The sequence below is a fragment of the Cricetulus griseus genome, chromosome 7 (genome assembly GCF_003668045.3).
Source record: "Cricetulus griseus strain 17A/GY chromosome 7, alternate assembly CriGri-PICRH-1.0, whole genome shotgun sequence".
Classification (NCBI taxonomy): Eukaryota; Metazoa; Chordata; class Mammalia; order Rodentia; family Cricetidae; genus Cricetulus; species Cricetulus griseus.
In genome coordinates this window covers 82,985,382-82,998,248 of record NC_048600.1, presented here as the reverse complement: position 1 = coordinate 82,998,248, position 12,867 = coordinate 82,985,382, and the positions used below count along the sequence as shown (strand labels likewise).

General features: G+C 50.5%; 1 protein-coding gene and 5 non-coding genes across 6 annotated transcripts; 4 read left to right on the top strand and 2 right to left on the bottom strand.

Moving 5' to 3' along the window:
- Window positions 1-128: 128 nt before the first annotated feature.
- Window positions 129-201, top strand: Trnak-uuu. The gene has a single exon. It is a non-coding gene; the product is annotated as a tRNA-Lys (tRNA).
- A 483-nt stretch (window positions 202-684) lies between these two features.
- Trnaq-cug lies at window positions 685-756 on the top strand. The gene has a single exon. It is a non-coding gene; the product is annotated as a tRNA-Gln (tRNA).
- Window positions 757-1,164: 408 nt separating this feature from the next.
- Window positions 1,165-1,246, bottom strand: Trnal-uag. The gene has a single exon. It is a non-coding gene; the product is annotated as a tRNA-Leu (tRNA).
- Window positions 1,247-1,429: 183 nt separating this feature from the next.
- LOC113836790 (transcription factor HES-7-like) lies at window positions 1,430-6,288 on the bottom strand. Its single transcript, XM_027427052.2, is given in 7 exon segments — window positions 1,430-2,382; window positions 2,385-2,792; window positions 3,109-3,196; window positions 3,735-3,830; window positions 4,793-5,222; window positions 5,751-5,817; window positions 6,167-6,288. Coding segments are annotated over 5 exon segments (678 nt in total). The 5' UTR covers window positions 4,835-5,222; window positions 5,751-5,817; window positions 6,167-6,288; the 3' UTR covers window positions 1,430-2,338.
- Window positions 1,769-1,855, top strand: Trnar-ucu. The gene is given in 2 exon segments: window positions 1,769-1,805; window positions 1,820-1,855. It is a non-coding gene; the product is annotated as a tRNA-Arg (tRNA).
- A 112-nt stretch (window positions 6,289-6,400) lies between the features above and the next one.
- Window positions 6,401-6,471, top strand: Trnag-gcc. The gene has a single exon. It is a non-coding gene; the product is annotated as a tRNA-Gly (tRNA).
- Window positions 6,472-12,867: the final 6,396 nt, after the last annotated feature.

The following is a 12,867-nucleotide window of genomic DNA, read 5'->3' as shown; positions in this document are numbered from 1 at the left end:
CCTCTAAGGAAAGGACAGGCTTCATTGTGTCAGGATCTTAGACACGTTCCTTATCATTTAGGAATAGACCAGAGGAAAGGTGTCTCGAAAAATACTCTTTTAGTAGTAAGCGCACAGCACTGCTAAGAGCCCGGATAGCTCAGTCGGTAGAGCATCAGACTTTTAATCTGAGGGTCCAGGGTTCAAGTCCCTGTTCGGGCGACAAGCTTTTATAGAACTCTGTTCCTACCGATCCCTGTTGTCTCACGCTGAGGTGTGGCGAACGCAATAGAACAACAAAACGATTGCCTTCTTTTAAAAGGAGGTGTGGAAAAGTGGATTGAGAAGACATTCCGACCAGCGGTATTTAGAGGGAGCAGCAGGGTGTTAAGTGCAGTAACCTGTGTAAACCAGGGAAACGAGTGTGAATTTTCCAAAAGTCAAAGATTAGTAAAAAGAAGTTGGCGAAGTTACTTTTAATAATATATTTCACTTTCTACACTATATGAAAAATCTTATTTTAACTTGGAATTGTTATTTTTAAAATCAGCATTTTAACTAAATTTTTGGTCTTCTTAATCTTCAGATTTAGAAGAAGCATTCATATCTCAGGTAGTTGGCGTCTTCATACAATTGCTTTGTTTCGGTATGCAAAATAGGATGCAAAATAATGTATATAATTTCCGAAGGGACGCGGGAAGAGGGGGTTCCATGGTGTAATGGTTAGCACTCTGGACTCTGAATCCAGCGATCCGAGTTCAAATCTCGGTGGAACCTTACGTTTTCACATACTTACGACCATCAAAAATAAATAAGACACATTTGTTCTTTTATGTTGAATAGTTTCAGTTCTAGTATGGATCGCCAGGTAGACCATGCAGAAAATAGTTTGCGTACACTGGGGTCTGTCGCTGAATTTTAATATATTATGATGTATATTATAATATAAAGCATATTCCTAGACATGTTTACAACGGAGATGGGTTATAAACATGTCACTCTTAGGGTAGCTTGGAAAATCTTGTCCTACAAAATCTTGTCTGTGAATACAGAGTGAGTTGCGTTCTGTTGGCAAGAACGAGGGAGATAGTTGATGGAGAAACAGTAGCCAAGAAATGGATGTGGTAAAATAAAGTGGCCTTTAGACTTCTGAACCACGGTGCCGCCGGAGTAAAAACTCTGGCCTGGCAGCGGTGGGATTCGAACCCACGCCTCCGGAGAGACTGGAGCCTAAATCCAGCGCCTTAGACCGCTCGGCCACGCTACCCGCATGCAGAGTTCCATTTCCCGTTGTCTTCCTAAGAGAGCAGAAGGACGTCCGTACCGAGAACACGGGAGGGAACTGACCTGAGTTTCTTTTGCTATGTATTTCAAAGCCGGGATGAGGAACCACAGAGACTCTGAACGACGTAGTAAAGAAGCAAAATAAATGAGCCAGAAGACACCGAGATTTACAGCAAAAACAAGTTTATTTAGTGGGATCAAATCTGGGAACCGAGCAAGTCTGGGCTTGGTAGCCCAAGGAGCGGCCCGAGCTTTGCCCTGCTGGCTAGCTCAAATTCCGTGACTGTCCCTCCCTGCTCCCATCACCCGCGTCCACCCTCATTCCCACCTAGCTCACGCGTGCACGTCATCTCGTCTCGTTCCGCTAGCCTCTCGGATCTTCGCCTCCGTCTCCTATAGCATAGCTCCGCCCGATTTCCGAGCGCACACACTCTACCCTTCCCGCTCTACCCCTTTTTTCCTATGCTGGTCTCCGTAAGCTGGAAGAAGGCGCCGCCCGCCATGTGGCTCTGTGGCGCAATGGATAGCGCATTGGACTTCTAGTGACGAAAAAGCCATTCAAAGGTTGTGGGTTCGAATCCCACCAGAGTCGGTTTTATTTCTCTTTTCTTTGCTTTCACTTAACCCAATTTATTCTCAAGTCCAGTTCCAACCTCAGTCTGTCGCTCGGTTCCTTACTTACCTGTCTGCCCCAGGGCTTGGGCCATGGAGAGCAGGCCTAAAGGTGGGAGAAGGGTATGGGCAAGTGGGCGTGGCGCCGATATAGAGGCAGGCCCCTGGCTAGGGGACACACCGGGATTTAATAACCGTTTTATTCCATGCACTAGGGCCTCGGGAAGGGACTGGGAACTGGGCTGGGGTGGAGAGGGTACAATCCTACACACAGGGTAGTGGAGCAGGGAAAAGGGATAGGAAAATATATATTTATATAGATACTCTAATATAAACCACATCTCACCCGCGCGCTGAGCCCGCGCGCCCCGCTGCCCTCCTCGCCCCGACGCCCGGATCCCTCTCCTGCCCTCTGGCTGGAGTCTCTACCCCAACCCCAACCCCCGCCCCAGCCCCCCAAAGCTCAGGGCCAAGGTCTCCAAAACGCGGGCGGTGGGAGTGGCGGGCCTTGGGCGCCCCGTCTTGTCTGTACGGCAGCGGCGGCGGTGGCAGCAGTCCGGTGAGGGGCGCCGGCGCGCCGGAATCCCCGGCGCGGGGGGAGCAGCGGGATGGGGACCAAGCGCAGCGGGGACTAGGGGGGCCCTGGTGCACTTGGGGGCGCTGGTGCAGCGCGGCGGGGCCAAGGATGGGTGAAGCAGGGTCCAGCGGCGGGCGCGGTGCTGGGAGCCCTGGATCTACAGCCTCTGGCCGGGGCGGTTTGGGGCGCCGGTGGCCGTGCAGCGCGGAGAAAAGCTGGGAGCGGGCGGCCGGGCTGGCGTCGTGCGCGAAGGCCGCCAAGCGAAGCAGGCACTCGCGGAAACCCGACAAGTAGCAGCTGGCGAGCGCCTCGGCGTCCTGGCCTGGGGACCGGGGAGCCCCTGGTGCAGCCGGCGGGAGGACAGGCGGGCAGGGCAGGGGCCCAACGGGGGTGAGGGCAGGGGCGGGGCGCAGAGGTACGGAGGTCAGACGGGCGCACGGACAGAGACGGGAGACCAGATGGACGTGTAGAGGAGGGGGTGGGAGAGACACAGAGACAGACACGCGCAGGTGTCATTAACCTCGCCTCGGAGCACAGCACCCGGGCCGCTCCCCCAGGGCCCCCCTCCACCGCAGAGCCCGCCCCTTCCCCAGCCCGAGCCTTCCGGGCTCCCACCCTCCCTCCCTCCCTCCGCTTCCCCACCCCCCGCGCGGTACCCGGGGGCTCCACCCGGCTTCGCTCTCTCAAGTAGCCCACGGCGAACTCCAATATCTCTGCTTTCTCCAGCTTCGGGTTCCGGAGGTTCTACAGACGGAGGGAGCGGGGGCGCAAAGACAGAGAGGGGTGGGGAAGAGAGGGGGAAAGTGGCTGGGGGAAGAAGGGAGGGGCGGTACGGGAGCTGCGGGTGCCCCCATGACTCGCGACCGACCGAATGTGGAGATGACCAAGAAAGGTCCCTGTCCCACCCTGAGACGAGACTGTCCAACCTGAGGGAGTGGAACCAGTTCCCAACATGTGAGGAGTGGTGACAACCACCGCAGTACTGGAGCTGGTTGATGGGGGGGGGGGTAAATGAGGATATTTAGAAACCCAAAGCGGGAAACTGAGGCACGCCGAAAACTCAGTTTACAGAGCCAGGCAGGAAACTTACAGGCCCGCAAGGTGGCGAAGATCGGATTCTGAGATCAAGAAGGGGTCTGGGATGGGATTTCAAAGGCCAGGCTCGGGTCAGGACGCCTTGGGACCAGGGTCACCACTCCAGCTTATGTCCCCACCCCCAGTGGAAAGCCCTGGGACACACGCACGGGATGCTTAAGAGCCTAGGGCCGGCGGTGGAACTGACCTGGTCCCTGGTCCTCTCCAGCAGTAGCAGCCGCAGCTCTTCCAGGCTGCGGTTGATGCGGTCCCGGCGCCGCTTCTCCACCAACGGCTTCAGCATCTGTGACCAGCGGGAAAGGGAGAGCGGGCCGACCGGACCGAGACTCAGCGCTGCCACGCGAGCGTCCGATTCTGCCGCAGGGAAAGCCCCATGCGCCCCTTCCTCTTCCCCAACCCCTGGTTGCCTAGGGCTGGTCCATTCTCTCTCTCTCACTCCCTCCTTCCCAGTGGCTCGCCCCCCACTTCTCCCTGCTCTCTGCGCCCTGCCCTGTCTGTGTTCGACTTCTTCCTCTTGTCTCCCGTCTGTGACTCGCCTTTCTTCTCTCTACATCTCTGTCTTGTGTGGTCTCCTTCTCTGTGATCAATGAAGGACTTTGGGGACAATCTGCCCCAACCCGCACGGTATGGATCAGAATTATTAGCCCAACATGCAAGGGAGATATATAGCACGACCACACCTTCCCTTCTCGCTCAAGGCCTTCTAGGAAGTAGCCAGAAGTCGCCACTGGTTCTAAAATCTCTCACCCGGCCCGGCACCTCTGGACCCAATGAGTCAGACGTGGTTCACAGACCCTACTGACAGCTTCTATATTCTCTCCTTTTTTGTTCCCGCCCTCCTCCACCGGCTCTGTCCTCTAGCTTATTTTATGCTGTTTTGAATAGTTTGCTTGCTTTGTGTTTGGAGGGCGCACTCCTTGGCCTCGAACTTGCGGTAATCCACCTGCCTCAGCAGCCTCCTGAGATCTAGGATAGGCCATGGTGCCCAATTCTGGCACTCTCCGGAGCTCTCCAGGCCACAAGCCGCAGCCCACAATTTAAACCCCTAGACCTCGGCTTCCGCCACCCACACAAGTTCGGCTCTGACCCTGTTCTCTTCATACTTTACAGGTTCTTTGGGTCGCACGAGCACCTCTGTCCTTTCAGTCCTGCGTCTCCATCCTCACCCCTAACCCACAGTGTTAGGACCTTTAAGTCCTCCGGCAGGAACAGGGACTCCTTGCTCCCTCCCTTCCCACTTCTCACCTTGGGGCCGTCCCTATTCTCAGCACGATCCCGAGTGACCATTGCGCCTCCGGACCCTGCGGTGGACACAAAGCGTGTTCCCTAGATTTTTATACCCCGCCTGAGCAGGGTAGGAGGGATAGGACCCAGCCCCGCCCCCTTCAGCTCCTGGATGCCTAGGGCAAAGACCCTCGGCACGAGGCTCCCGGAAAGGCGGGGACTGAAAGGGGAGGAGGAAGAGAGGAATTGGCCCCAAGTGTGGGAAGCGAGGGAAGGAAGGGGCCACAGGCTGGTTTAAGGACCATAAGAAGGCGGGACCCAACTGAAGGGAGGGGATTTTTAGGGGAAGGGAGTTTAAGTGAATTGGAACACAACTTGCTTAGACATGAAACTTCCAGGGGATCTCCTAGAAGAGTAGATTTCTTGGACGTTCACTGTGACCTCACCAACACTGAAATAAATGTCAGCGCGCTTCAGCCTCCAGGCTGAGTGCTATGTATGGTCCCCCAAGTCTCCCCACATCTTGGGCAGATCGGGGCTGAGGATTCTATTGGCTGACTGCGGGAAAGCTCGCCATGGCACCTGCCCTTATACTCTATCCCCACAACACCACCTCAGCTTAAGCCTGCAGACCTAGTGATAAGCAGAGTCTGCCATCAAGCGGCTATTACAGAAGCAAAGTGTCCCAGAACACATTTCCTTGAGGATGGCTGGGCTTGGGAGAGGGGGGTAGCAAAGGAAACTTCTAGGGGGAAAAAATGAAATCCTTAACGTATAAGTAGGAGTGACGAAGTCTTTCCATTTACAAACATTTGATTTAAAACTAAATTCGAGAGTTTGGCTAACGGGGAAACCTCATACAAGTGCACCGGAGTTACTTGCCTCTGGAGGCGTCTAGTGACTATAGGAAAGCAGGGAAAATGTGAGATTTGCTAGAGGGACAAGAAAGGGTTGGTTACAAAAGGTGATCTGCACCCACCTCAAACCAAGAGCATGACCCTCTACGGAAGGATGTGTCAACACTTGGAGACTTCAGGACGAAGTGCCTGAGAAGGTAAGACCGATATTTAACGTGACAAGAAGACACGGGGAAAGAACGTAATAAAGATAGGGCTACAAACCGGGCCAGAAGGAAGGTAGCTGTGGAGTCAGAGACAAAGTGGAGCCTCCTGCCAGAGGGCCTCCACATCCTGAGCGGTTTTTCTGGCAGAGGCTGCCTTGCCAAAGGCAGAGCGGGAGGGGTCCAGACTTGAGAAGGGGTCCCCATTTGGGATTAGGGCCCCCAGTACATCCCACCTTCCCTACTTCAGCCAAATGGGAGCACAGATGTGTGGCCACAGCAGGCCCCGCCGCCCCCCTCCTTGGGAACCAGGGTTGGCGTTGAGTTTTTCTCACCTGCACGTGAGGCTCGAGGGCCTGGGCAGTTTGCACCCGGGTGTGGGGCCGCCCCCGGCCATATGGAATGACTTTATGGCCCGGTGGCCGGATCCAAGGGAGAGAAAGAATGGCCTGGCGCTCCACCCACCTTAACCATTCTTTACAAACCCTTTCTACGCTTACAGGTTTGAGTATGGCTGGCTCCGCCTTTGACAAGATCAGATAGATTCATTAGGAGCCCTTTCTCCATCTGCATTGGTGGTTCAGTGGTAGAATTCTCGCCTGCCACGCGGGAGGCCCGGGTTCGATTCCCGGCCAATGCACAGATACACTTTTTCCCCTCCACCGAGGAGGAATAAAATTGATGAGGCTTCAGACCAAGCATCCTTTTGCTCAAACATTTCAACCAAAAGTGAAATGTAGTGTTTAATTCTGCAGCCGCCTTGGAAGCTCCGGAACTACTTCCTGACTCCGCAGACCCTCATACTCGCCCCCTTCCTAGCCTGGAAGGTTCTGACTATCTCTGCACACCCACCCATGTCCGCAACCCTGAGAAAGCACATGGAACTGGGATCCCTGGGATCCTCTCCTCCCTCCGCGGGGGAGAGCCAGGTCTTCCTGGTCTATCTTTCCCTCTTCCTCTCTCTCCCTCTCACTTTGTGTTTTGAAATGCCTTTTCCCCGGGTCCAAGGACCTGGGCAAGTCAGCCTTCCCGTCTTTCGGTCAACGACTGCAGCTCTCTCTGATTTTTTTTTTTTTTTTTTTTTTTTTTTTTTTTTAGGTGTCTAGGCGACTTCTGCTGGGGTTCTTCGGGGCTAGGATGGTCTCTTCGGCTTCTGAGTCTCGCGTCCCTCTGCTGCTCCCTTTCTGCGCCTCTCCCGCCTGTCTTGACTTCCCTGGTCCCTGTCGCCTCCGGGGACCCTGCGCTCCCACGCTCGCACCCCCGGTCCCCAGCAGCTCCCTGGCCCGCCCCTTGTCGGCAGCTTTGATCCCGCACGCGCCGCGCCCGGGGAGGGCGGGACCCGGCACGGCCACATGCCGGGGCCACTTGTGAGCGACCCGGGGGCCCTGACGCCTCGCGCCGGCTTTCCGCTCCCCTCCCGAGCGCTCCGCCCCACTCCGCGCCCCACCTCCCGGCCTTCTCGGGTTCTCACAGTCTGAATTCCGGTTTAAGTCTTCCTCTCCTCTCTCAGCTGTCTCCTGTCTCTTTCAGCCTGATGGGGGTCTCATCTTGGATTGTGCCAGTGACAACGCTCCCTTCTCAGTTCCAAGCAGGGGCTGTGGCCCTAGGAGAAAAGTAAACAATCTTGGCTAACCCAGCTGGCACATTTGCCCGCTCAATCCTACATCTGTGTGCCTGCTATGTGCCCACTATTGTTAGACGTTGGGGTTACATTGGCCCCAACGTGTATTACTGGCGGCGTGGGGACAGGAAACAACCAAGAAGGCAGAAAATAGAGCAAGATAATTTCACGTGGTTGTAAGGATAATTGGAATAACGTGACAATGAAAGTGGTCAGAGGCAACCTCCCGGCAGTGATAACATGTATCTCAGCATAGTCACCCATGAGTCCAATCAAGCCCTCCTGTTGAAAAGACATTTGTTGGTGGGAGCTAAAGAAAGAACCTAGAACAGAGAATTGGGGGATGGAGTGGAGGACATTTCACAGGATTTTTGGAAGGAAGCCTTAGAAGACCTTGGGGATTAGTCTAAGTGCAATGGAGAATTCAAGGCCAGCTTTGGTAACAAGACCACTTTCGAGTTGACATCCTAGCTTGAGCAAATGCTCTTTTAAGAAAATGTAGCAATCAGAGAGGCCCCACTTTCCTGTGCTATACCCTCCAATTCCCCACCTCTCAATGGGAAAGGAGTCTTCCCTGCTACTGAGGCTCATTCAACACCCCATCCCCCACCCCCGCTGGCATCAGCCCACCCATCTCCAATCCCACCCAGATCCCCGTTATCCCCTGGGCATCAGAAGTGCTGTAGGCCATCTGATAAGAAACCTGTGAAATGCTCAATTTGAAAAGAAGAAAAACAAACCTACCGGTTTAAGAAGATAGGCTTTCTCCGCCGGCTGGGAGCCTGTTTGAGAAGTACACAAGCTGATTCACCATAATGCTAATGACACTGAGAAACCCAAAAACAAGATCTGGAGGTTTCAGGAAGGTGTTCACAGGGCCATAGCATGCTGTAAATTGCACATATACATGAAGAAAAAGAAATACACAAAGTAGGCAGGCAGTCTGTGGAGAATATTGTGGAGGTTTGCCAGAAGTTAGGGAGCTCTCCAGGTGTTTGTCAGTGTTTCCTTTATTAAGTATTAATTAAGGTTTTAATCATCATTGTAACTATTTCACTGTAACTACTTCACTGACCATTTGACAGATTTTTTCCCCTAGTATTTAGGATTGAACTTAGAGTTTCATTCTCTATTTGTCAGTTTTTAAAATATGTAAATCAATATATTCTTGCGTTGTTCTAAACGTTACTTAACAATGCCTAATTTTTTTTTCCTTTTAAAAATCTTGTATGCCAGGTGGTGGTGCATGCCTTTAATCCCAGCACTCCGGGGGCAGAGTCAGGCAGATCCCTACAATGTAGTCTACATTGTGAGTTCCAGTATAGCCAGGGCTACAAAGAGAAACCCTGTCTCAAAAGTAAATAAATAAAAGTATGTACTTTTTCAGCCCCTCAAAACCTAAGGTTGCCCTCCAGTGAGACTAGTAAATGAACTGAGTAATTTGACTCCAGCTCTTTGCTGGTGCAGGTGTGGCCTGTGGGATGTGCCTAGTATACCTTTGTTTGGGAACGGGAGTGGGCATCTCTAAGAAGCCCCTGTTTCAGAGAGAGCCTGTGGCTGGGCAGTGGTGGCGAACACCTTTAATCCCAGCACTAGGGAGGCAGAGGCAGGTGGATCTCAAGGCCAGTCAGTCTTGTCTACAGAGAGAATGCCAGGACAGCCAGGAAGGACTGTTACACAGAGAAATCCTGTCTCAAAAACCAAAACACACACACACACAAAAAAAAAAAAAAAAAACAGAGAGAGCCTGTGTTCATGCATGTCATGGTTGTAACCTAACAGTACATGTACAGGCATCTATGTCTCACTGCACTATGGTGAGCCACACTGAAGTTCAGGGGAGAACAGTACATGGCCACATGTTAGGCCTCTAGGGATGCTGACAGAAGAAGAAAGACTGGTACAGCTCGAGAGGTGCTTAGCTTCCCCTCTCCCACTGTGACACCTCCCTTTCCATCTTCAAAGGGAAAGTGGACTTGTTAGGATGCCCTGGTCCCTGAATAGGGGAGTTCAGTTCCTAGAAGGCTATTTCTCTGGGGCTTGAAGGTTGAAAGTAAGAAAACTCAGCCTGGAACCAAAGCAAGAACACAGAGGAGAGTTCTAGACTCCTAAAACAAACTCAGTGTGGTTCAGCTTCCTGGTCTCTTGTTCTGTGATTCAGAACTAAACAGGGGAATCACAGGCTCAGATAAAATAGGAAGGAATATTTTTTATTTTTATTTTTATTTTCTTTTCTGTTGTTTCAAAGAAGGGTCTCAACAGGAAAGAATATCATAAACTTTAAAGACCACAGCTATAAAAGGTGAATCCTGCCTTCCATGTCTTCAGTCCTCAGCACATTTGTCTTAGCTGTGTTCTAGGCTCCACACAAACAGGTCCAAACAAAGTAGGCAATGAGTTTTGTCCTTACTGGCTTCTGCTCTTGGTGGGAAAACAGTCCATGTGGGTTACCCAAAATATCACTTGGCAGGCAGCAAGTACACTGAAGAAAAAGTGGAGAAAGGGAATAGAGGATGATGACTGTAATTCTGCAAAATCTCATCCTGGAAGAATGGGGTGCCAGGACACGGTAGCACCTGTATTCCTAGCACTTGAGAAGCAGAGGCAGGAGAATCAGAAAGGTTTTCCCTATAAGGAGTTTGAGGCCAGCCTGGACTACATGAGACCAAACTTCCAAAAGAAAAAGAAAGAGGAAGAAAACAGGTTTTGTTCTGTAATCCCATCTATTTATATTGGTTAGAAACTTTGAACTGTTTTATTAATCCAATGAAGTATTGAACTATATACTCCATTACAATCATTTATTCAGAGTTGATTGTGGTGGCGCACATCTTAATCCCAGGACTCAGGAGGCAAAGGCAGGCAGATCTCTGTGACTTTTGGGCCAGTCTAGTCTACAAAGGGAATGCCAAGACAACCAGAGCTGCCATAGAAAGACTCTGTGTCAGTCTGATTTGGTGGCCCACATCTTTAATCCCAGCACTCGGGAAGCAGAGGCAGGTGGATGTCTGTGAATTCAAGGCCAGCATGATCTACATAGTAAGTCCCAGAACAAGACCCAAAACTCAAAAAGAACAAACAAAATAAAAAATAATAATTTTATTCATTTAGAGTCAAGGTCTCATATAGCCTGTAATAACTTTAAATTTGTAATCCTCATCTACACCTCCAATTAGCGGGATTAAAAAGCATGCACCTTCATCCAGTTTTATGAGGTGCTAGGGATCTAAAACCTTTGCACCCGTTAGGCAAGCGCTCTTTCACACGAGCTCCATCCCAGCCCTGCAACCATGATGTCAACCTCAGTTATCCTAGACTTAGCCAATGGTAGTTCAGCTGGGTATGCTGTCTCACTTGCTCTGCCTTCTTGCCTACTGGCTGGCTATTCTTTGAATGCTTTCTTCTTTTCTGGCGTAACAAAGTGTACCAAAACTATCTGATAACTCCTCAGTCCCAGCTGTGAATAATCCTTTTATGCAAGAAGAGCCTTGGTTCCTGTTAGAGAATGGCATCTATTGCCTGAGATCTAGGTTTTCGTTTGTTTGCTTTATGTGCTGGTACCTACTAGTATGTCTATGCTTCTAGGCTCACTCAAGGGAAATGATCCTCGGTAGGTAAGGACTGAGACAGGAAGTAACCTAGGAAACTGTAGCTTCCTCTTGATACCTGCATCTGCTGATAGTCCAAGGTCCCTTTGTGGTTAGACATCCCTGAAATTGCAGTTAGGTTCCTACTACATCAGAAATGGAGGCAGTAGAGCCTTCTGCTACACAGATGAGGTTGAAGGGTTTGGACCCTCATCAAAAGGCTGGTATCCTTAGAATACCATGTGCCTGTGATTTGACACACAGACATCATTATTTGAGGGGGGGGAGTGTGACCTTCCCCTATGAATATGCCACTCACCTCATAAAAATATTCATTATTTTCTTTAAAATCCACAACACAGAACCCACGGGACTGCTCTCTGCCTTAGGGAAGCCACTCCCATCATCTTTCTCTGGAGTGTTTACTTTGCTTAACTTTACCAAATAAACTTTGTTGAAGGTGTCTATATCTATTGACTGCTTCTTTCCTTCAAGAACAATGCTAAAAAAAAATTCCCATAAGAGAAAGAGTGAGAAAATTGTCTTTGTGATAATTTGTTTCTATTTCTACATACACTAAAACCCTGAGCTTATATTGACACTACCCATTGGAAGACTCTGAAAGGATGGAAGAATGGTGGAATCTGATTCATGATTTTTTTGTTGTTGTTAATTTTTTTTTTCTGGATCTGGGGATCCGACCCCAGGTCCTTTTCACATGAGGCAAGTGCTACTCTACTGAGTTAGTCTGTTTGATTTTGGTTAGCTGGTTAGTATTTTGCTGCATTTTGAAACAGACTCTCACTACGTAACCAGAGCCTTTCTCAAACTGGAGAACCTCTTGCCTTCACTCGCTGAGAGTGGAAGATTACAGGTGTGTCCCAACCTCCACTCCTTCCCCTTTGATTTATATATTAGAAGCGTCACCCTTTTCTGGGGAGGGGAAGGGAAGAGCATGCCTGTAATCCCAACACTTTGGAGGCTGGGGTAGAAGGATCACTGTGAATTTCAAGCCCAACTACATAGTAAGAATAGTGAATTTGAGGCCATATCCTGTACTACCCTTCCCCTACCCCCACCTCCCACCAAAAGAACTGGAAGAGAACTGTAGTCACAAGAAAGATAGTAGAAAGGGGCATACCTTAGTTAGACAGAGTGTGCCTCGCCCGCAGCTTTTGAGAAGTCCTGGGTTTAATCTCTGGCATCCCAAGAGACTGGACACCAGGAGGTAAGTTAGGAGACGCTGCAATAATCCAGGTGACAGGTGAGAGACAAGCCTGAATTAGAATGTAATAATGAAGTCAGTGGCACTTAGCTAAGCCTTTCGTATTAGAAAAAGTTGTTGCTGACTGATCAATATGGAATGTTAGAAAAAGAAGAGCCAAGGATGATCCTAAGGGTTTTAAGAGAATTTTCCTTGACCACAATGAGAAGACTACAGATGAGGCAGCTTTGAGGGAAAGGTGCATCCCTGCTAGATAGACGAGTGGAGACGGGAAGCAGCAAATTGTATGTAAGCATTCAGGGAACAGTCCCAGATATTGAGAGGAAAACGTGAGGCAATGTGAGGTATTATCTGGCTTTTAAAGGTACTAGACTAGAGATGCCTAGGCAGAAAGCACAGGTAGAGGAGAGAGACCCTTGGAAGTTTGAGCCTTGTGACTCCTCTAGCACTGAAGACCCAGAAGGCAAGTCTGTGAACGAGCTAAAAATGAAGCAGAAGGGACATTGGAAGGGTGTCAAGGCTGGAAGGCAAGTGAAGAGCCTCTCTCTAAGGGCAAGCATCAGACTACTGTTCAATTAGCAATGTATGGTTATTTGTAACCTT